Source organism: Lactuca sativa, chromosome 1 (assembly GCF_002870075.4).
Source record: "Lactuca sativa cultivar Salinas chromosome 1, Lsat_Salinas_v11, whole genome shotgun sequence".
NCBI lineage: Eukaryota > Viridiplantae > Streptophyta > Magnoliopsida > Asterales > Asteraceae > Lactuca > Lactuca sativa.
The window spans coordinates 69,839,665-69,863,421 of NC_056623.2; the positions used below are offsets into that span (position 1 = coordinate 69,839,665).

The 23,757-nt window shown below is 32.6% G+C and overlaps 2 protein-coding genes and 1 long non-coding RNA gene across 11 annotated transcripts; 2 read left to right on the forward strand and 1 right to left on the reverse strand.

Annotated features, from left to right (window-relative positions):
* The first annotated feature begins 6,705 nt into the window (after window positions 1-6,705).
* LOC111914900 (co-chaperone protein p23-2) lies at window positions 6,706-8,837 on the forward strand. Of its 2 annotated transcripts, none has more exons than XM_023910597.2 (6): window positions 6,706-6,850; window positions 7,390-7,573; window positions 7,695-7,854; window positions 7,962-7,984; window positions 8,199-8,244; window positions 8,525-8,837. In XM_023910597.2, exons 1-6 carry the CDS (start codon window positions 6,846-6,848, stop codon window positions 8,557-8,559), a joined length of 453 nt encoding a protein of 150 aa, XP_023766365.1. In that variant the 5' UTR covers window positions 6,706-6,845; the 3' UTR covers window positions 8,560-8,837. The 2 variants fall into 2 exon arrangements, with proteins under 2 accessions (XP_023766365.1, XP_023766366.1); XM_023910598.3 differs by having other exon boundaries at window positions 6,740-6,850; window positions 7,393-7,573.
* A 5,816-nt stretch (window positions 8,838-14,653) lies between these two features.
* LOC111914899 (uncharacterized) lies at window positions 14,654-17,311 on the forward strand. Of its 7 annotated transcripts, none has more exons than XR_002857978.3 (5): window positions 14,656-15,090; window positions 15,211-15,808; window positions 15,940-16,332; window positions 16,720-16,774; window positions 16,944-17,311. It is a non-coding gene; the product is annotated as an uncharacterized LOC111914899 (long non-coding RNA). The 7 variants fall into 7 exon arrangements; XR_002857977.3 differs by having other exon boundaries at window positions 14,665-15,090; window positions 15,211-15,374; XR_002857982.3 differs by having other exon boundaries at window positions 14,654-15,090; window positions 15,211-16,332; window positions 16,708-16,774.
* A 2,478-nt stretch (window positions 17,312-19,789) lies between these two features.
* LOC111914898 (uncharacterized) lies at window positions 19,790-23,511 on the reverse strand. Of its 2 annotated transcripts, XM_023910595.3 has the most exons (10): window positions 23,399-23,511; window positions 23,098-23,326; window positions 22,728-22,838; window positions 22,469-22,638; window positions 22,247-22,380; window positions 21,986-22,163; window positions 21,367-21,910; window positions 20,815-20,927; window positions 20,490-20,730; window positions 19,790-20,394 (listed from the first exon to the last, which is right to left on the reverse strand). In XM_023910595.3, the coding sequence occupies exons 1-10, from the start codon at window positions 23,455-23,457 to the stop codon at window positions 20,143-20,145; spliced, it is 2,031 nt and encodes a 676-aa protein (XP_023766363.1). In that variant the 5' UTR covers window positions 23,458-23,511; the 3' UTR covers window positions 19,790-20,142. The 2 variants fall into 2 exon arrangements, with proteins under 2 accessions (XP_023766363.1, XP_023766364.1); XM_023910596.3 differs by lacking the exon at window positions 22,728-22,838.
* Window positions 23,512-23,757: the final 246 nt, after the last annotated feature.

Sequence of the window (23,757 nt, forward strand, 5' to 3'; positions counted from 1 at the left end):
CATAAGCATGAACAATCCATATCAACAATTTCAAGAATTACATCAACATAAATAAAACTTGAAAATTTGATTTTAACCTTGAAATTGGTTTACTATAATCATTATCACTTTAAAAACAGGTTTTATAAGTCCAAAACAATTTAAGGTAATGATTCTAGACCAATTCTAGCTTTAAAACTCGAAGATATGCTGTCAGGGGGTCCAACTCGTCGAGTGCATGAACCAACTCGGCGAGTTGGATGAGTTTGCACTTGGTCTCGCCGAGTCCCTTCATGGACTCAGCGATTCTGCTGAGCAGACAACACGAAAACTTGATTTTTCAGCCAATTTTGCAAGTATAACAAGAAAACAAGCCTAGGCTCTGATACCACTGTTGGGTTTTGAGCATTCTAACACTCCTAAGTGTACATGCAACGCTAAATACATTGGATCTATTTTTTTCTCTATTATACATGCAAATATGAATATTCCAAGGTATTACCCTATCTAGCATACAATCTTTGATACTTAGGTAATAAAATAGATAAAATACATACCTTTTTAATGTAACTTGTATTCATGAAGCTTGAGTGCCTAGTGCCCCAAGTGTGACACCTCAAATGGTTCACACAACACCATGAACACTTGGAATAACTTTGAGAATAAGGATACTCTGGTTCTCTCTAGTGAGATCGGCCTTGCCCTTTTTGTGTACACACACTAGTGCCAAATTTCACCAACCAAGGACATCTTTATATAGTGTGGAGATTAGGGTTAAGCCCTAATACCCATGACCTTTCATTTCATATGATCCATGGGTTAAACACTCCATGGACTATCCATGAAAGCTTAGCCCAACCTAAATCAACTTGGCCCATCACACACATATATCTTAGAGTCCATATTTAATTAGTTCCTTTTGATCACTTAATTAATTACAAATTAATTCTTGATCAATACTAATTAAATAATATGATTATATATTAATATATTAGAACTTATAATATATTAATATAAATCACTAGTATCCTTTTTCCTCATCTTGTCAATCTAATTGTCCCGATGTCATGCAACCCAAATGGACCATGTCGGGTCGGGTCAAGTCTTACCAATTATATGTATGGACTTAGACATTAATCCAACAGTTAGGCCCAATAAAGGAAGGGTAAAGTAGCCTTTTACCCTTAAAGCTGAGATTTAGGGTTTGGGCTCTCGGGTTGGGTTATTAAAGTAATTTCTAATTAGGGTTTAATTATTTGTGATTTAGTGAGAGGATTTCATGATTCGGCAGCTCGAGTGTGATTTGATATCTTCAGTCATAGGCGAGTTTCCTTCACTATACATGTGAGTTGATGGCACCAATGTCGGCCCACTGGAGTATGTTAGTAGGATGATAATTGTCTTCGCGACAATTCCCTATATTACTTGTATATGCTTATTGTCTCTGTGACTCTTACTGTTATGATTATATGCTAGATGTAGGGATGAAATAGACCCGATATCGGTTGAAAGAGACCGTAGGTGTTGAAATATACCCAACACCAGTTGAAAGAGACTGAAAGGGGTTGAAATATACCCGATACCGGTTGAAAGAGACCGAAGGGGGGTGAAATAGACCCATATATATTTTGAGTATGTGTGTATGGTATGAGGTATTTGGGGAAGCTCACTAGGCTTTGTGTTTACGGTTTTCAGTTAATGTATCAGGTACTTCCAGCTCGAAAGGGAAGGCCCCGGCTTGATCGCACCACATCCGCCCATGTTTCAGGTGCTATTGTTGAGGACCGAGATCTAAGTAGACAAAATACTGACTCGGGATCTCTTACTTGAAGGCTACTACTCAGATGAGTACTCAGGGTATCGCAAGACTAGGTCGCAGGCCATAAACAAAGGAAAAATAGGCTAGAACAGGGTAGAACTTGAGAGGATCGACTGTAGGGTGTGGAGGATGAAGCTTAAATGGAGCACTCTATTTATAGGAGAGAAAACCATATGAACGTCGCACAAGGTCATGTGCGCGCCATGCACATGGGTGACGTGGCTCCTCTGGATGGTTGACACGTGTCCGCAAAAGGGTGGGGCAGCGTGGCTTGCTTCGGGCAAGCTACGTGCGATGCACGCGCGTGAAAATTTTTATATTTTTAAATTTTCATAACTTCTTCATACGAGCTCCGTTTTTTACGTTCTTTATATCCACATAAAGCTCTCGACGAGATGTACAACTTTCCTTTCGACTTCGTCTGCTAATGTTGAATTCATCTTTTTCACACAGACTTAGACTGTTAAAGCCCGTATAAAATGCATAGCTTTCTCATCCGGAGTTTGCTTTCGTCTGTCTTTATATCATTGAACTCTTATATCAGTTCAAATTCAAAATTTCCTTATAATTTGGATACCATTTCTATTCAATTTGATAACTAGCTCCTACAAAACTAGCTGTCTGTTTTCAAGAGATCAAACAGTATACACGGTTACTGATTTGATTACTTAATATATACGATTATTGATTTTATTTATGAAATCCGACGGGTTTATTGGTGTTGCAATTCAAACCCTCCCATATGATGCCATTGGTGTTCTTTTTCAGTCTGCCTCGATGCAACAATAATGCTAAACAATTGGATATCAAGACGGAGATGCTCAAAATTGGGTTGTTCCCCTCTTTTGATGTACTACTTTATCCTGTATCTTCTTCTCCTGTGATTTGGTTTTCTTTATTCTTTGAACCTTTTTTCAACGATTGACTAGCCTTGTAAAAACTAAAAAGCCTAACTCAAATCAAGTTCTTTTTCTTATTTTGGTTATAAAAGAGAAGCATACATTGGTGATTCATTCTTTAAATATCATGGGCTGTAATATCTAAGTATTCTCCGTTTGGTAGCCAAAGTTTATAGAAATCATCTTTCCATTACTAAACATTCACATATATTGGTTTGTTGATTTGCTTTATGAGATTATTATCAAAATTGCTACAATAAATGGCATTATAAGTAAAAGTAGTTCAGAATTGGAGAAAGCTAATAGGAGTAAAGTTTTGGATATAGACGCGGAAGAGAACAAAAACAGAGTTAGTGATGACCAACTAGGTTGCTTCCTTCTACTAGACATGATTATACAATGACGGTTACCTCTTCTTCAAAATCCATGGCCTACTACTTTCATTTCACTAAATCATATGAGTTTTGAAGGTCATATGAAGTTGGTGGCATCCATATCAACTAACTGTCTTTCAGATCTGTATTTTCTTGGGGTACATTAATGCATCATACTAAAAATGAAAAGCGACTACCATCAAGTACTTAAATGGTTGCTTTTTCACGTTTTAGTTTCCATTTGTAGTCATCTTCCTTATGTTTCCCCTTTTTGTGGATTTCATATGTGAAAAATAGTTATGGATGCATTATCTTGCATATGCACAATATTAGATGCAACTTACATCAATGATTCATCATTTTCTCCTGAGACTTGAGATTAAGATTGAAAAATGATTCCAAAATTATATGTGAAATAAGCATTTATTTATAAAGTTATTAAATGCAATGTTATAATCCTGTAAGTATTTGATTGTGTGTATATATTACTCTTTCTAGAATTAGTCCCAACTATGGGATAAATGCAATATATAGCAATGTACTTTAATTTTAAAGTCTAATATAACATCTTACTTTGAATTCTATTTCCTTTTTCTAACTATATTTCTTTATTTATTTTCTTTTTATACATGGTGCTTTGAAATTACAAGGTTATAAGTGTGTATGATTTTGACTGTATGTGTGTTTCCAATAAAAAAAATAAAAAGAAAATTATTCTCCTGTTTACCTCGTATATATTTAAAATTATCAAAATCGATTGTTTTCTTTCATTTAACCAATAAAATTTAAATGCTAAAGTTCTAATTTTTTGATTAAAAGCAAACATACAAAGTAATCCACATTGAATTTGAATGTTTAGAAGAAATAACCTTAAAATTTTCTTTCATTCGAATTAACTAATAAATTTGTGTTTTAAAATCATACTCAAGGATATATTTTCTTAGTTACTCATTGTAACTAATAAACTACCTACTAATTTTATGGTAATTTAAAGGCACAAAGAAGTGTTATATCATAAGCCAGAAAAGTAGAAGTTTGGAAACAAGAATTGAATGTTTTTATTAATATTTCTGCCTAAATTTCTTACAATAGTTGTAATGATGCTGTGTTTTATGTGGAAATCTTAATATCCTTTTATAATTTACTTAGTAATTAAAAATAGAAATCGATATATTTATGAACAAAACATCCAATGTTATATAAAAATACATGTTTGCAAATGTATGATTAATCATTACGATTGTTAGTCTTTATGTTATTTTATTTTGTAAAAAAAACATTTCACAACTATGATCTATTACATCCAACGTTTTATAAAAAGAGCATTTTGGAAATTTATGATTTATAGTAATTTTTTTGTTATTTTTGTATAACATTGAGTTATTCCTTAAAACTACTTACTTATTCTTCATTTCAGTCATTATATTCGAATTTATATTGTATTGTACATAATTATTATATTATCAAATATCTACACATATAGAATGTAGATCAAATATTCATAACAATGTACATGTTAATTTTAACTAATCATTATAAAGTTATATACAAAATTTCTATATTTGTAATAATCTTTTTGCATAAATTCGATTAGTCATTAATTACGATTTGGAATTATGAATAGTATTTTTTTTTCAACCGTGGTTTCCAAAAATTTAAAACTAGTATATATATATATATATATATATATATATATATATATATGAGATAGTTCAAATAAAAACAATAAATATTGTGAGAACATAAAAATAATATTTTTATGTTATAATTAAGCAATGAATTTTGTATTAACAACTATATATATATATATATATATATATATATATATATATATATATATATATATATATATATATATATATATATATATATATGTAAAGTTAGGTTCAAATGTTTTCACACACTGATTCTGGACCAATCATTTTAGTTATTTTAAGAAAGTAATTAATGCATATTAAATGCTGAAAATGTCATTAATATTTATTATATCTTCAACATGTAATATGCAATAGTTACTTTCCTAAAATAACTAAAATGATTGGTCTAGAATCAGTCATACATGCACACAATAGATAGTGAAAACAAAATAACCTAACCCTATATATGTATATGTATACATATATATATATGTATACATATATATATATATATGTATATATATATATATATATATATATATATATATATATATATATATATATATATATATATATGGCTAGATTATAATGTGGATGAACAACTATTGTATGGACGTGTGGATAATGCTATTTTATGAAAATTACTAAGAGAATATGTTGTTTAGTAATTTGAATACATTCAATCTCACAGAACTATTGATATTTTAATGGATTCTCAAAAATTGTAATTCATTTTTGTTCTCATGCATCGTTTTTTATTTATTTTAATTCTTACAGAGTATGACTCAATAAACATCCTGATAACATTCTGACAGAATGAGAATAATTAAAAAAAAGTGTATAATAACGTTATAGACGATTTAATTAGTGAAAATGCTTAGTAATTACAATAATTATATAAGATTAAACGTATTCATATTATCAAACAACATATTTTCTTTGTCAATCTCACAGAATAACATTATCCACACGTCCACACAATAGATGTCAATCAACATTTGAACATATATATAGGGTTAGGTTATTATGTGGATGGACAACTATTGTGTGGATGTGTGGATAATGCTATTTTATGAAAATTATTAAAAGAATATGTTGTTTAGTAATGTGAATACGTTCAATTTCACAGAACTTTTGTTATTTTAATGGATTCTCACAAATTATAATTCATTTTTGTTCTCATTCATCGTTTTTTTATTTATTTTAATTATTACAGAATACGACTCAATAAATATCCTGATAACATTCTGACAGAATGAGAATAATTAAAAAAAGTGTATATAATAACCTTATAGACGATTTAATTAGTGAAAATGCTTAATAATTAAAATAATTATATAAGATTGAACATATTCATATTATCAAACAACATATTTTCTTTGTAATTTTCACAGAATAGTATTATCCACACGTCCACATAATAGATGTCAATTCACATTTGAACCTAGCTATTTCTCTCTTTCTCTATCTCTCTCTCTCTCTCTCTCTCTATATATATATATATATATATATATATATATATATATATATATATATATATATATATGGTTAGGTTATTTTGTTTTCACTATCTATTGAGTGCGTGTACGATTGATTCTGGACCAATTATTTTAGTTATTTTAAGAAAGTAATTAATGCATGTTACATGTTGAAAATATAATGGATATTAATTACATCTTTAGCATTTAATATAATGAATTAATTACTTTTTTAAAATAGCTAAAATGATTGGTACAGAATTAATAATACATAAGCACACAATAGACAGTGAAAACATTTGAACCTAACTATATATATATATATATATATATATATATATATATATATATATATATATATATATATATATATATATATATATATATATATATATATATATATATATATATATATATAATGTTTGTGTTTATTTTGGTTATTATTCATAAACAAACATCGATAGGGGTAAAAAGCCTAATATCAAGGATCAAAATTGGGAGTATGGGTTTAGTTGAGGGACTAAAAATGCAAGTTCTATAAACAGGAATATAAAGCGTTCTGGGCTTCCGTACCATCGAGTGAATCGGTCTCCGGTTGGCTTTGCGACATTCTCCGATTCAGTGGACCTTCATCATAGTGCCGAAAGCCCCTCCACAAAATGAGGTAAATTGTTTGATGAGTTTTATTTCCTTCAGATTTTAGTAAAAAGCAGATTAGTTTTAGCCGATTGTCATCCCTATTCAAATTTCCACTCCATTGGAGTCAAAATTGTTGATAAAACCCTTTTACATGATTTCAAATTGGTGCCATATTTCCTCGAAATTATCGCAATGATGCAACATCAGTACATCGATCATTGCTTTTTACGACTCGTTCATTGGAATAAACAGGAGATTAGGTTATGAATTTGTCGAGTTCGAAGCTGACATGAACTTTATGACAATTTAGAGGAAGCATCATTGATCTATTGAGTCTGTATGTAGTTACAGATCTTAAAGCTTAGGGACTTGACTATGTCGCTAATCCAGGTTTATCGAGGCATGACAGATGTTTAATGTGAAATGACATGAACTTGAATGCAACTATAGCCTAGTTCTTTTTGCTTTATATCTTCACAAGTCCTCCATTGAGAAACTTAATATCAAATTGTTCTAACTACTTGACTTTGCTTATGTTTACTTTTAACTTATGCAACTGTGTAGAAGCCATCCCGAGGTTCTTTGGGCTCAGAGGGCAGACAAAGTTTACCTGACCATAGCCCTAACCAATGCAAAAGACATTGCAGTTAAATGTGAGCCCCATGGATTATTCAACTTCTCTGCCATTGGAGCAAATGATGAAAACTATGAAGTCAGTTTGGAACTTTATGGAAACATCCTACCTGAGGTGATCACCAACCTTTCTTAATCCCCATTTGTTTCATTTCTTAGAAGTTACTCCATCTCCCTTAGCTCCCTTTCTCTATATATGCATACATATTTAAATTTTTTCTAAAATTGTTCAACAGGGCTGCAAAACCCAAATGGGGTTGAGGAATATACTGTGCACTGTTCAGAAAGAGGAGAAAGGTTGGTGGAAACGTCTCTTGAAATCTGATCAAAAACCTGCTCCGTATATAAAGGTTGATTGGAATAGATGGTGTGATGAGGATGAAGAATCAGTTAAAGGTAAGCTCATATATATATATTGTTGTGCTTTTCGATCTTTATTCATTGTTTAAAATAAATTCTTGTTATAATAAACGTTAAAATATAAATGTTTTTGCACTCTGCAGGTAGTGATGATGATGCCTTGAAGGTATGATCAGCTATCTCCCTAGCTAGTGTTTATTTTCTCACTTTAGAAAGAAAAAGTCAAGTTTAGATTTAGACCTTATGTAATTTAATCATAGTTTAATGTTAATATTGCAATAAAAGTGATTTTGTTTTATATTTTTATAGGAACTCATTAGATTCTGGGACCCATTAGCCGGACTTGAGCATCTAATAGTTTTGTTTCTTTTCCACTGCAGTATGCCAGTGATGATGATGGAAGTAGTGGCGATGACGGAATGCTATGTGAGTTAATAACAAAATATTTGAGATGTTAAAAACATCATTGTTCCAAAAAATCTACTATCCTAAAGTAAGCAAATGAAATGTTTTGGTCACAAATATCATTAAAACAAGGATATATATAAAACAATGGTATTTTATAATAAAACAAATAGTTCGTTACCCAATTGTGACATTAACCGGGTTAATGTCAATAATGGGTAACAAGTATTTGACATGTATAAAAAACACAAAGTAAAAGATTATTTTTATAGATTGATTGGTATGATTTTTTTTTTTGTAGATCTTCCGGACTTGGAAAAGGTGAGAGGAATCTAGAGAGAGAGAGAGAGAGAGAGAGAGAAAAAAAAGGATAATACCTGAGAAGTAAGTTGGTGGCCAGAGCCAGAGCCCACTGCTTGTCAAATCACACTGTTTGTTGAGTTGAAGGTAGGATTTGTGGCTCCCTTTTGTGGCCTGGACTTTGACTTGGCCCACTTTCGTACTTTTGCAACGTCTAGGCTTACAAATTACAATATCATTTAAACGTTATCCTGAAGTTTAACCCCATATTATTGTGAGACTATTTTCATCAAAAAAAATTACTATTTACAAAACCCTTTGAAAAGCTTTTTACCATTGATAAGGCTCGAGCTTGGCTCGGGTTAGGGCTAGGGCTAGGGCGTGGCTTGTTTAAATTGATAGGGGCTGGAGCTCGGCTCACAAATGATTGAACAGGCTTTGGCTCAACTCGTTTAAAAGTAAATAAATAAATAAATAAAAGGACTCCTAAATGACACTTTTAAGTAAATGTGAAAAAGTTGAGTCAGTTAAAACACTTTTCCATGATCATTCTGTCATTTTTGCGATTATCTCTATTGTGTGTAGTTTCTTATTTAATTATAACTAATCATCAGCAAATAAAGGATAGCATAAATTACACAAATGGTCCTTATGGTTTGGGATAATTTATGAGTTTAGTGCCTAATCCTTTTTTTTTTTTAAAACTCGGGCAGCCCCCATAGTATGTTTTTATTAGGTTTTTGGTTCCTACCAGATATAAAGACTTTTTTGCCCTTAATGTTTTGTTAACTTTTTAATTATTTGTTTATTATTTTTAAAATTTAAAATATAAAATAAATAAAAATACCCTCTTCCCTTTTTATCCCCAACCCTTAAGATCTCTTGTCCCATGATCACTACCAATTTTCCGACAAGAGACCTCACCCTAATGACTACCAAGTGAGCTTTCTTCCTCTCATCATCTCTTTTGACTTCTCTGTTCAAGAATCTCAAATGACAACCTCTTGCTGCCACCCACTACCTTGCACCGATTTGGATTTTCGACATCAATTTTCATTGTTGCTTTGAATATCCGATGTCTGAATCCTTCCAATGACACCTTCAGGCCTCCGGTGAACTCAACGATCACCCACTATGACTGCCTCCATCGTTTGACAAAACTCACAGTAAATCACATGACTAAAGAAATTAGAAAATGTAGAAGAACCCTACAATTTGAATCCATAAAATATGCAAAATAAAAAACCTATAAAAACACACAAGACATCATTTGAATCAAGAAAAGTTTCAACTTAACAAATCTACAAGTTAAAATTAGAATTGGTGGGTGTCATAGGACATTCACAATGTTTTTTAAGTGTCATATAACTTTTTACCACATCATACAAAATTGATGGGTGTCATAGCATACATTACAAAACCTATCATATTTTTATGCAATAAGTACAACTTTTGAATAAATGCATTTTTTTTCCGGTGCGGCAAATCCATACCACAGACCGCCTTTACCGCATTTTTTTTCCCACGGTGTGGTGTTTACCGCATACCGCAGTATACCACGGTATGCGGTAAGAGGCACACCGCATAGTGTAATAGGGACCAAATACGCAACAAATTAAAGTTTAAATGATCGTCCGAGTGAAAAAAAAATTAAAGACTAAACACGCAAACTACCACAAACCACATAGACAATTTGTGTAATTTACCCTAAAGGATATGTTCTTGAAAACTAACAAGTATCATCACTTCCCCTCATCTACACAGTGCATTGCCTAATTCTCAATTTCTCACTTGATAACCAACAGTCGAAATAGGGTCTTCTACAACAGAAAAGCAATTATAATATCCAGGAATCAGGCTTGATTACGCGCAAAAGTTAATATCCAATGAAATTAGAGAGAAACATAGCACCAAGAGTAACATGAGGTCGAGCAAAAAGACCAACACAAAATATGTCATCAATCATCATATCAGATATGGTGCTAAAAACAACAATGTCAACAAAATTAATACGAATATGTAAATCAGTGGAACCAAACACCTTAATTCTAATTATCTTTTATATTTATTAGTAAAAGTATTTTAGGATCCGTTTTGTTATGAAAAAAAATAGTTTTTTAGTTCAGTTTCAGAAAAATGAAATGAGCTTTCATTTTCAGTACTCAACAAAATATTGAAAAACACATTCGGTAAAAACTGATCGAATTTTCATTTTTTAGATGTGTATTAATTTCAGTCCAACCTCCATACCCAACCTTACACCTATAGCCATCCTACAACCATATCCACCCACCCCACTCACCCCGAAACCTCCAACCCCACCCAACCATTCAACACCCCACACATCCCACTGAATAATATTATTTCATCCAAGTATTCCATATTTAAGCACTTCAAATGTCAACACCATGAGAAACTCAAAAAATATGAATGAGATACTGGATGAAGAAAGACCTATTGAAGGTATGAATGAGATGTTGGATAAGGAGGATCCTTTTCTTGGATATATGGATGAGATACATGTTAGTTGACAAAGCACCTTATGCAGCGTATCAGTGTACCTTATAGTCAAGAAACTCAAAAAAAGTATGAAAGAATACTTAAGAATTAAAATAAAGCTAACAAGGACACTGGAAGTAGTCGATGCGATCCAATTAATTTGGACTGAATGTGTTGTACTCTACATACTTTTGCTTTCTGTTGGGACATATTTTGTTAGTGCCACATGTTTTTACAGTGTAATACCTAGGGAAACTATTACACCAACTTTTATGCTTTGTTCAATGTATGACCAATGGAAACTGTTCTATAATTACTTTTGGTTTGATAAATATTCAATGTTTTGTTCTACATGGACAAAGTTTGTGCTGTTTTCTGTTTATTTATCAGCTTCTGTTTTGCTACATGCATTTTGACACATATATTATGCCTTACTAAACGTGACCACATTTTGTTTTGCAAAAAAAAAAAGAACCAAACCATAATTCCATTACATTAAAAAGTGATTACATTACATTAGATTCCATTCCATTCATAAGACAACACATTCCATTCCATTAAAAAATGATTACATTACATATGATTCCATTCCATTCAAAATACTTAATTTACACTCATTCCTTTCAAAATACTTTACATCAAATTCTTTTTTGCCATATTATCAAAAGACCACAAAAGACAAGAATTACATCAAAGCCCGTAATTAATAAACTTCCAAAAAAGAACAAACACAAGAAAAAAAAACCAATTTCATTTCTTTGGTTTTTGTTGAAACTTGGACTTCATATCTTCTTTAAATTTCGATTTCCACACTACAATATTGTTTTCTTCATGTTCTTTTTGCTATTTTTCAACTTCTCAAATTCTAGAAGATAGAATTTTGTACCACAAAATGTCAAGTACATGTTCTATCCACTCAAAAAAGAAATCGCACTTTGACCCACTTTTAGACAGATAATTTGGACACCTTAAAAAATCTCCTTCTTGGGTTCAACATCGTCCAAGACGTTTCGGTTTCTTGAGGGTAAACCACAATCACACATAATACAAAGGTTGTATTGAGCTTGAACCTCCACATTAGGGTTGGAAAAATAAGAACTTGATTCCATTCTTGCATGAAATTGTTACACAGCTACTAAAAATATGGAAATCACAATGTTGATCTTGGAAGACTTCTATGGTCGTTGAGGAGAGATGTGTTGGTTTTTGGACATTGATATTCGGTTTAGGGCACCAAAAATATCTATAAAGGGATCAAACAATGTTGTTTAAGATGTGACTACACAACCGGGAGAAGGGCAATCATGTTTTAAACACAATAACAAAAAGTTCCTTATATGTGGACAACTTTTCTAAGTTTAATGGTATAATTAAAACAATTTGGATAGTTTGTTACCCTTATTTGTCATTTTTCCAATGTCTCATTTTGATCTTTAGACAACGTTTGATACGTCGAACAGAACCGGACAATATTGAATTGAACTGGATAAGACTGGACTGGACTGAACTGAACTGAACTGATTATGTATATAGCGTTTAACAAGGTTAGAACTGGATGGAACTAGACTTTAAAATTATTGGATTACCCTTACATTATTAATTTTTTATAAATTGTTTCTATTTTGTTTTAAGGTATAATATGTAGTATTCATGACATATATATATATATATATATATATATATATATATATATATATATATATATATATATATATATATATATATATATATATATATATAATAAAAGGATCTCATTGTGTTGTAAATTAGATTTGCATATTGGCCTTGACAAATGTTTTGAGATAGAAGTATTCATAACGATTTAATAAAAAAAATATTCATAACGATTTAATAAAAAAAATATAAAGAATGAGGTGATAATAATATTTAAGTGCAGGAAAATGAAGCTTTTCGTAGGGAAAATAAAATAGAAAAGGGAGAAATAGGGAGAGATGCATCAACAAAGAAAGAAAACAACAAAAGATTTAAACTGGGGAATGATTTGTATTCCATCGTGTTCCACCCTTTTGGGTGGGACTAAAATTTTAGTAATTAGTTGACTTGGTCAATAAGTGTCTTTGTTTTTTTTCCATCCTTACCAAGCACCCTTTGAAAAATCTTGTTCTATCCGGTCCAATCTTGTTCCTTTCACCAAACGCTACCTTAACAATGTATCATAGATAATGTTGGTTAAAATTTAGAGTAAATGTTATAAAAGACCAACAAACTATTTCATTTTTCCACTTCTATTCATTGAACCCGTTTTTATTCAATTTAATGATTTTTTTTAAATGAAGGTGATTCTTCCACATAAGATATCATACAAATCAACAAAACATATATTTTGTCCCTTTGTAGTCCTTTTAACCGATTATTATATGTAATTAGGAAAGAGCCCGCGGCAACGCCGCTTTTGGGGTAATATGAGAAAAATCAGCAAACTTTAAAAGATATGTGCTGAAATTGTAAATCACCACCAATAGAGGAGAAAGTCGACAACCCCTAAAATTAGATGTCAAAAGTGTACAACCAAAAAAATGGACAATGTTGGAGAAAATTCAAAAATATTGTGGCAATAATGTTAAAGTTGTCAAAGTTGGGAAAATATGGTGACAAAATTCAAAAAGAGATTTTTTTTTTGTTTTTTATGTCAAAATGTAAAAGCTTTTAGTATATGGACGAAAAGTGTCAAATTCATTAAAGATTTGCGGCAAAAACCAAAAGATAGAAAAACTCAATCAAAACGCAAAAATATAAAAGTTTTGAATTTAAAGACGAAAAGCGTCAAATGCTTATGACAAAAACCTAAAGCCCAAAAAGTTACTATTCCTAACGTCGTTGATATATATATATATATATATATATATATATATATATATATATATATATATATATATATATATATATATATATATATATATATATATATATATAAATAAGGGCTAAACTATAAGAAAATGTTATAAATGACCAACAAATTATTTCATTTGTTCACTTGTAGTCCCTCAACTTCTCTTTATCCACTTTCAGGTAACAAACTCCTAGCTTCAATCTCATTTTAGCCACTTTAATTTAACCGGCTATACCCCTTACATGTTTACATGATATTTTTTTTAATGATTTGGATTAAGACTTTATTTAATTCAAAACAATATAAAGTTGAATTGACATTCCAATGAGACTTGGAGAAAAATCAAATCATGGGTATAATTATAAAATTCATTAGCCGGTACTAAATTGGTCGCATGACAACTAAAGAGTAGTTGACCTAGTCGGGGAGGAGTTAGCGACTAGTCAAACACTAAATTATAAGTCTATTAAATTTAAAAAAAAAATCAAATAACACCAATCTCATAATAAAATTGGTAAATATCATTATACTATATATTAAAATTGTCTATTGTTAGCTACAGTAAACATGCATCTGATTTGTCTATTCCAATCTTCTACTTAGATCCCTTTGTCTTTGGTGGCCTTTCTTCCATGGTTTTTGGTTTCTTTCATGGAAAGGGTTTACGTAATGTTTTTGGTTTGGCAAAAATGGTCCTGCAGTTTTACTATGTTGACAAATGTGTTCAACCTGAGTGGTAAATGCTTGGGTGCGTGAGTCATCGACTCCATTGATACGTGTCATTCTGTTGATCTCCTTTCCACCGCTTCTTTCCACTAATTGCTCCACCGTCTCTTTCTTCTTCTTCTTCTCTCTCTGATTATGTTTTAAAGCTTTAGTCCTTGACCGTCAATGTTTTTAGTCGGTTGATCCTTTGCCACCTCTCCCACACAATCAGATGTTGCACCGCCATGGACATCGGTTGTTATCTTCTCCATTGTTTTGTTCTCGAATAACATGCCTACACAAGTACCTTCCCCATTAATTCTTTTTACATCACCACTTTAATTCTTACGACCTTCCCCATTCTTCCTTCCAACGCTCCATCTCTTTCTTCCTTCCATAGAAAATCTCTGCCTCAATCCATTTCTATCCAATCTCTCGAAGGAGATCTGTAATCCTTTTCCAGATTCTTCTCCGTTCTTCCCACTACTTATCTTAGTTTTCTACAACAGCAGGTAATTCCAATTGATTTTCTGTTTTTTTTTTTGCTCCGTTCGATTCCAATTTTTGAACCCTAATGCTCATACGTTTTCAACCGCTGGCTGATGTTTTCACCAACGATCGTTCAATTGCAGCTTCATCTTCTACAGACTCCACCTCTTCGTCCTTTTCAGTAACTGTATTACCGACGATGTTCACGGGTTTGAAGAGATCAAAAGTTGGGGGTACAGTAGGGCAATGGACGTATGGAAGCGATAGGCGAAGTGGGGGTTATCCACTACCAACCGACCGCCCGACGGTGAGCCCTTTTTCTCCTTCTCTAATTTCCTTCGAGTGTCCCTTCTCTGTGTTGGAGCTGATTTGTGTCCGTTGGCTGAGTTGGAGCTGATTTTCTTACATTATGCTTACACAAGAACCAAGAGACACTCCCACGTTTGATACTTTCTGATCACAGTTCAACTTCAAAGTTCATTAATTTCTGTTTAAAAGTTCACTAACACTACAAAAATTCAACTTCTTCAAGTTCATTAATGGCTGATCTGTTACATTTGGGAACTGGGCTAGGACCCCCTGTTTCTAAACTATCAGATATCATCATACGCGTATTAAAGAAATCCTTTTAGGTTCACTCTGAGTTCATTGAAATACAATAAACTATCACGACAATAACGCCTATGATTGAAAACCTCAAGAATCAAACTAAGGTATCAGATCAGCTGAAACATGAAAACGGTATGTTCATTACTTAGATAGTGGGCGCAGAAGCCCTTTTTCTGAAATGCAATCATGTCAAATGGTTCGAAATATACACTCACGCGGTCAAATTGGATAAGCTAAATGTATCGATGCTAAAATTTTTCCAGATTGTTGTTCCGTTGGTGATTCTTAATCGAATAGGAGATCTGCAAGAAAGTATAATGAAAGTGGATTTAAGTCGTTCGTCTTGTGGGGTTCCATTGCTGAATGATTCCGTGATAGGATTAAAAGATCAAGTTAGAAAGTTGAATGTCCAGCTGTTAGATGACAGAGGAGTTGCCATCTTCATCTCAGCTGTTAGATGACAGCCTGGATCGCCATCTGTCATCATCTATTGAGGAAGGGAAGCCCAATCAGGTTTTCTATGTTTTTTTTGTTTTATATGTTATGGTCATATCAAGCTTATATTTTTATTGCATAAGCTATTGAAAGAAGTTGAAGTGCTGAAGGGATCTCATTTGAAGCAGATCACAGAGACCAATCTGCTAGAACAAGAACTGGTACATAACAATTATCAAAAAAATAATCAAATATTTTATTTGTTCTATTTCTATAACTATATGTGATTTGGCTACTCAGAAATTTATAAGAACAGGCGTTCTTTTTAATTGAGGAATGTCACGTATTTTTATATTAGAATACTACCAATTTTTCCGGTATACTTTTCACACAAACCATGGCTTAAAATAGCATTCTACTTTTGTTTCTTTATAAATCTTTGGCATGCTACTTTCATTTATTTTAAAAGGAAAAAAAATGCTTGCTCATTGGAATTCCAAAAAATGAAATAACATTGTACATTTGTTACCTTCAGATAATCATGATTAAGTTTGTAGGATACTAGGATTGCATTTATTAATTTTAATTATTTTTAGTTATTTTTTTAGGCTGTATTGTATTACTATTGGTTGAGAAGTGGAACTTGAAGCAAGACTCTCACAGGTGAGTAATGGTGAGTTAGAGAACAATACCATAAAAAAAACAGTTGAGGCAAGGCAACTCATCATATCCGCATTCTTCTAAATTCTTATGTGGATTTTGGGGTTCCATTTATTTGTTAATCTTTAGCAAATAAATCATTTTTTTTATAGATCTTGGTTCATCTTTGTAGAGTATGCTTCTAATCTTGGCATCAACTGGCTTTCTTACTTCAAGAATTGCAGGACGCCCCAGATAAGCTACCGTACAAAGAGCCGACGATCACCAACCAGGTTATTACCGACATCGATAAAGACACCGTTCTCATGCTTGACATGTTCGAGATGATGCAGGAAAACATCACAGCAGCCGTGAAAATATGTAACAAGATCATCCAGGACCACCCAACAGCATGACGAACGCAGGATCAACCCGTTTTTGCATGTGCTTCTGTAATGAAAGTTTATTAGTTACTTCTCGCAACATCCACCACTTTTGTAACCATCTATGTAATGAATGACTATGTAACCACCATATAATGATTGACTATGTTTTTATCCATATTCTATCATAGAATCCATACACAATACAGTGAAATAATCCAACCAGAAACAGCCTTCCCCTTAACTATCCTTGACTAATATTTTAGTTTATGTTTTGATTGTATTTTAGTTTATGTTTTCATTGTATGGCGTTCTTGGTTTGAATTAGTCGTCTAAGTTTTGTTGTCAATTTGATACCTTTTTTCTACACATATCCATCATTCACACGTTTGTTTTCCATTGAACATATATTTAGCTTTTAATATCTACTTCTCGGCAGCTTAAAAGGTTATACAACATACATGGTTTGTTTTCCATTAAGAGGTTATACATCATACAGTTACATTTTTAATGTAATCTTCAACGAAACGATATGCACATCATCTAACCCCCGTGTAGCGGGGGCATGCATCTAGTTAATATTATAACAAAATAAACTAGTGATTTCTCAAATAGTTTCTAATGAAACCAAATTTCTTCCAAATGTTAGAAACTCAATGGCTTATATAATTTCCCTTATTATCTTTGCAAAGTTAATCTTCAAATGCCTTCTATTTACCGGTGTGTTGTCTATGGTCTAATTGGAGATTAATCGCGAATTAGTTGTGGTCTGTACAACATTGGATATAATGTCTTTTGACTTAGAAAATATGAAGTTCTAACACTTTAATTAAACAATTAAAAAAATACCATGTAAGACGGTTAAAGACTATAGTCTAAAAAGAGCTAAGGTGATTTTTTTAGAGTTTTTATAATTGAAAATAAAATAAAAGTTAACTTGAAACCGGACAAATAGAAAATTTTGTTGGTTATTATTATATTTTTCTCGAAAGTTTAACCATGATTATCTATGGGTTAAAGAGATAAAATAAAAACAATTTTGAAAACTTTATTAGCTAAAACATACTTAAATAAGTTAAGTGAGGATAAATAAAAAAATTGAATCATTTTCAATTTTCTTTTTATTTTTTAAAACTCCAACTAGAACTACAAACTTATTATCAAAATTGTATAGAAACTCAAACCAACCGTTCACTCTAATTAACCATACTATATTAAGGTCAGATGATTTAACTCAACATCGAGTTTTAAAAAGTTTGTCTGGAATTTTCTTAACTCCATTGGCAACTAGATGCTTAGTCGGTTGCCATAAAAGACATGAAAAAATCATCTAAAACCTACGACCGGTTTGTTCCACCAAACATTCACTTGCCATTTTCTTTTTCTTTTCCTTTATTTATAACTCTTTTTAGTTAAACATTTTTTATAATTAATTTCATTTTATTTTTATTAAAACAATACACAAAATATACTAAAACACATAAAATAATATTGATATATTTTAAGAATTTTTAATAATTTTTTTATATTGCTTCTATAATCTTAAAAAAAGTGGATTATAAATTGAATAAAAGAAAAAAAAATAGGTTATAAATTGAATAAAAGATAATAAAAAAAATTATGTTACAGATTGAATAAAATATAATATGCAATTTGAATAATATAATAAAAATTAATCATAAGTAATATAAACTTTTTGTTGAAGTTGGGTATCCAACACCCTTAGGATATCCCCATTTTAACGACCCAACATAATACAATCCAACTTTTCTATTAAAAAACTAATTTCTAACTTTTTCAAATATATAATCCAACAATACCCATCTTTCATATTCATCACCAATCCAGTTTTATTATATATATATATATATATATATATATATATATATATATATATATATATATATAAAAGTTTTATTGTAGAAAAAAAAATTGATGTATTTTGTTATTTAATATTGCATTTATTTTGTAATAAAATAGAGTAAAAAAATAATCAAAACAAAAGAGTTGAATAACAAAAAAATAATAAAAACAAATAAAAATTGAAGAGGAAAGGGGCAATCCAAGCCAATCTAGGGCCGGTGGCCTAGTTCACGGGTATATCACCAATTTAGATTTTCTTTTTTAAATAGTTTTTGACGGGTGCTCGTTACACCCCCACGAATGGGTATAGTTATTAGGGATGAATAATTTGTCTCAAATCCCGATTCCGTATCGGTATCGTATCGGAACCGGTACCAAAACGTACCGAATTTAAAAATATAAGACGGTACTTGATACTCCAAATATATACAAAATTGGGGATTCGATACCGATACTAGTACCGAAAACGGGTACCATTCCCGGTATCGGTACCGGTGATTTTAATTCGGTTCGGTGCTTGGGATTAACTTTTGATCGAATTTGGTTTTCAGGAAATCAGGAAAGGTAAGGGTCGGTATCGGTTCCGTCCCACGCTCATCCCTAATAGTCATACATATAAGTTGTTTTGTTTGCCAAACACTTAAAATGATTATTACTTCTTCCACCGTAATAAGCTAATCCAAACACATTTTAAAAAAATATTTATTCCCACAAAAATAAACAAATAAACAATAAACTCATAAGCTAAAAATTATTTATCCAAACACCGCCTTAAAACACAAACCAAATCATCTATGCAAACAAAAATTAACAAATTTAAACCAAAATAACATACCTTCTTCTTTATTTAAGTCCCATTTTCTTATTCGGGTCTCATTTTAACATGACATTTTTTACCGATATCCTTATTTACAGGCTACAGCTACTGAAAATGAAAGATATTACAACACAACTCCACTATTAACAATAAGATCCGTATACACTAAATAAAATCAGACCAAACTACTTTTATCCAAACACTAACTATAAGGTTCCGGTTACGATCTCTTTCGGTTTTAAATTCGATTTTCGCACACACTTCCGAACCTTTACAACATCTCCGATTAAGTGATTCTCTTCAAACAACATAACAACACCACTTACTCCCTAGTCCACTTTGGTCGCCTTAGGAATCTCTTCAACCTTATCCACAATTTCAACGGGAACAACCGGAATGGAATCCCACCATCCCTGTAATCTCCGATTCCCCATATCATTCTTCCTCTTCCTCATACCCTTCCCCAACTTCGATGTCACTGCAAACATCACCACCACAGCCGCCATAATCATAAACTTAACAGGAACCACCGCCAACACAATTGCACACCCCGTCATTCCCGTAATCACCATATCCGTGTGCTTCATCAAACCATCAAACACAAACAAAAAAAATAAAATAAAAATTTATAACACTCATAAGTAGTAACTGAATAAGAATCGAGTTTAATAATTACCTTGGGGGCATTGGACAACAGTATTGACCAAATTTTCAATATCGAGATGTTTGTCGATTGCATGATGTTGTATACTGTGTTGAGTCCGTGTTGTGCTGATACTATGCTTTCCATTGTTGTTTGATCAGAAGCTGTACACACTACAAATTTGGTTTTCTTGCCTATTTCATGTTTTCTTGCCCAAATCATCTTTGAAACTACCCACATTATGAATGCTGCCATAGCTATTCCAACCAACTCTCTGAAACCACAATCAACTTTCAATTTTTCTTAGTTTGTATTCATTCAGAACTTGATTTGATTCGATGAGGGAGGAGCGACTTACTTGTAAATAACTAGTAGAGTGATTCCGATCACTGTTAGGGTTATTGCTGGTCTTTCCCACTGTATGATCTCTTTAAACCATGGTAATGCACCTTTCAATGGTTTCACCAGCTCCTGCACACAATAATATATAGATCAAGTGGCGAGATGGATTCGCTTGTAAAATTCTAGGGTTAAAAATGGTAATCGAGTAATCCCTATTTTTAACAAGGAAAAGTTGGGAATTGGATTTCAAAGGGTAGTCGGGTATTTGAAACCAAATTGGATTGGAATGGAATTGAATTCCAATTCCGGCCAAACCCTGTGAATCTAGGGAACCAAACGCACTGTTCAATGGAATAAACATGCGATTGAAACGGAATGGAATAAACATGCGATTGGAGCGAAATGGAATAAACATGCGATTGGAATGAAATTGCATTCAATTGTCGCCAAATCCAACAAAATCCAGTAAATAAGAAGCATAATTGGAATGGAATTGAATTTCAATTCCGACTGGACTCCACGAAAACCAACAAATCAAACACCCCTTTGTTTTCAAAGAGAGACGTACCATTAATACAAGCGCACTATTGCCAATTCCTTCATCTTTCAACTCATCAGCCTTGGCTTTTGCAATATTGATCTCTTTTGCTTCCTCTCTCACTTGTTCAACAGCTGTTTCCAATGATTCTAGATTGTCTGGTCTGTTATTTGCAATTCCCGTTTCTTTTTCTGTGTGCTGAGTACAACCTTGGGAGACATTTAAGTTGCGAAGTACAGATGTAGCACTACATGGGTGCCCAATGTCCACTGTTTTCAAACTTTCAGCAACTTCTTGTAGCACATTACTCCCTGTAGGCAGCTCATCGAATAAAAGAAAAATAAGAAAACTTTTCGGATCAGGAGGAGAAATTCTCAGCATTTCTCTCGCTGCATGGAGTCTTATGATCCCCAATATAGTCCTCGCATGCATCTCCCATTTTTGTAGGGGTGATTCCACTTTAAATTTTGCTAAAAATTTATGCAGTAACATGATTTCCTTCACAATAGCAAGCCAATGGTCACGTCTCGTTGAACTCGTCATCTCTGGAAACTCGATTTCAACACTCTCTTCTCTAAAAAAACTCCAAAAAGAAAAAGTCAACTCAAGTCAAGAAAGGTAAAACCAGTTATGAAAGTAGTAATCTTACAGCTCAGAGGACTCGTATATGATGGCTTTGTCGAAAAGAGGAGCACCCAATGGACCTGTGGATGCTGGTTTTATAGACTGTTCTATGTCCTTTGATAGATCAAGTTTGAATGCGTCTTCATAAGATATGATCCCCGAGGTCTCAAAGTAGAGAGCGTGGTTCGTTAATGTGAGTCTACCTAGAGATTAGAAAACCCATTGAAAAACGATGATGTTTAATCCGAAAAGAAAGAAAAAGGGGAAATGAAGACGAATTAATTACCAGGCCAACTTTGTCCTCCGATATGGCGGATGACTCTTTGTGAACTTGCAGTTCCTTCAACGTGGAGTATGTACTCGTCATCTGCCATGACCACGTTCTTCGGCGTTGCTTGGTTTTGCAAATGCTTTATGCATCTATATATAAAAAGACCAAATTTTTTATTCAGAAAGAAAGGGGAGTAGATTGTATGTAGAAGGATAAAATAAGATTTGAAATGATTACTTGTCGATTTCTTTAATGAATATGTCGTAGGCAGGGAAATGTAAACGGTTTGCTGTGGATATCGTTAGCGTCTCGAAAGTGAATCTTCCATTAACGAAATCGGCGACTAAAGGAACTAATGATGCCAACCACACGAATGCATCATCTCCGACACTTGGTTCATTATCAACCTATAGCATATCAGAAATTCAGAATACCAACTCACAGCTACCAGATTATTATTGTTTAAACACTAGATGAAAGTAAAAAATTGCTGTACAAGCAATGGCATGATGTCTGAGTAGAACAGAGAAATGTCATCCTGCTCATTTGTCGATTTGACAGTTGCAGGTATTTCCCTCGTGTCTTCTTTCTCCTTGGCTACATACTCCTGAATGCAAAATGAGCAATTGAAGATTTGCCAGTGTGTTTTAGAACGAATCGTTACTATTTTAAGGAATGATATGGTTAATAAGCAACGGAATTAATAACACGAATGTTAATTCACTATTACACTCATCTTGTTATAAGATTAGATGATAAGGTATCAGAAGTTTTTGGAAAATTGAGCATGATTTTGCCCCCAAAGTATAACGAACTAAGCAATAATAAGAATGAAAATGAAAATGAAAATCATGATTCATGCGTACCCTATGAGATTCTTCATGGGAAGAACTAGGCGTTTCCCAAGCAAGCATCATGTCGAAGGTGAACCGATTGAAAGTTCCTTCCGTAATCGCTTCTTCGAGGTTCCTGCACATTTCGTTGAGCACCTTAGCAGCACAATACTCCATTAATTTCCTCGAGTATCCTCCCATATCCGGCTTCCATACGCTCTCGAATTCTCCCACTAACTCGTTCACTGACGTTTCCAATCTCCTACAAATAAATCAACTCTACATCAAAATTAAATTTCGATCTATTTCCTCAGGTAATCAGTAAATTACATACACAGCACATCGCTGAAGAACGCTGTTAGCAATGGTAGATAGATGTTTCTTCTTATCCATAGTAATCTTATATACTGTTCAAGTTCTTAGATGAACAAATTTGCTTTTATAGGTCCCGATCTCGTCAAATCGGCGCGTAGGAACAAGCCTGATGTGGATGAGTGAGTTCTGCGCATTGTCCATGGTAGTGCAACGTGGCGGACATGCATGAATTGAGTGGGTGCATTCTGGCATCTCCTTCAATTCTTATGCGTGACGTCATGATACTAGAGTATGGGCGGTAATAGGTACCGAATTTTGTTTTTCAAAGTGGATAGGCAAAGCCTTTCCACATGGATCGTGTTATAACGCCAAAAAAAA

Coding starts and splice junctions, on each gene's coding strand:
- LOC111914900 (XM_023910597.2), top strand. Junction 7,855..7,961: donor GGATGAAGAATCAGTTAAAG/GTAAGCTCATAT, acceptor TGCACTCTGCAG/GTAGTGATGATGATGCCTTG. Junction 8,245..8,524: donor TGGCGATGACGGAATGCTAT/GTGAGTTAATAA, acceptor TTTTTTTTGTAG/ATCTTCCGGACTTGGAAAAG.
- LOC111914898 (XM_023910595.3), bottom strand. CDS start 23,457: ATGGATAAGAAGAAACATCTATCTACCATTGCTAACAGCGTTCTTCAG. Junction 22,164..22,246: donor CGGAGGACAAAGTTGGCCTG/GTAATTAATTCG, acceptor TCTAATCTCTAG/GTAGACTCACATTAACGAAC. Junction 20,928..21,366: donor ATAGTGCGCTTGTATTAATG/GTACGTCTCTCT, acceptor TATTGTGTGCAG/GAGCTGGTGAAACCATTGAA.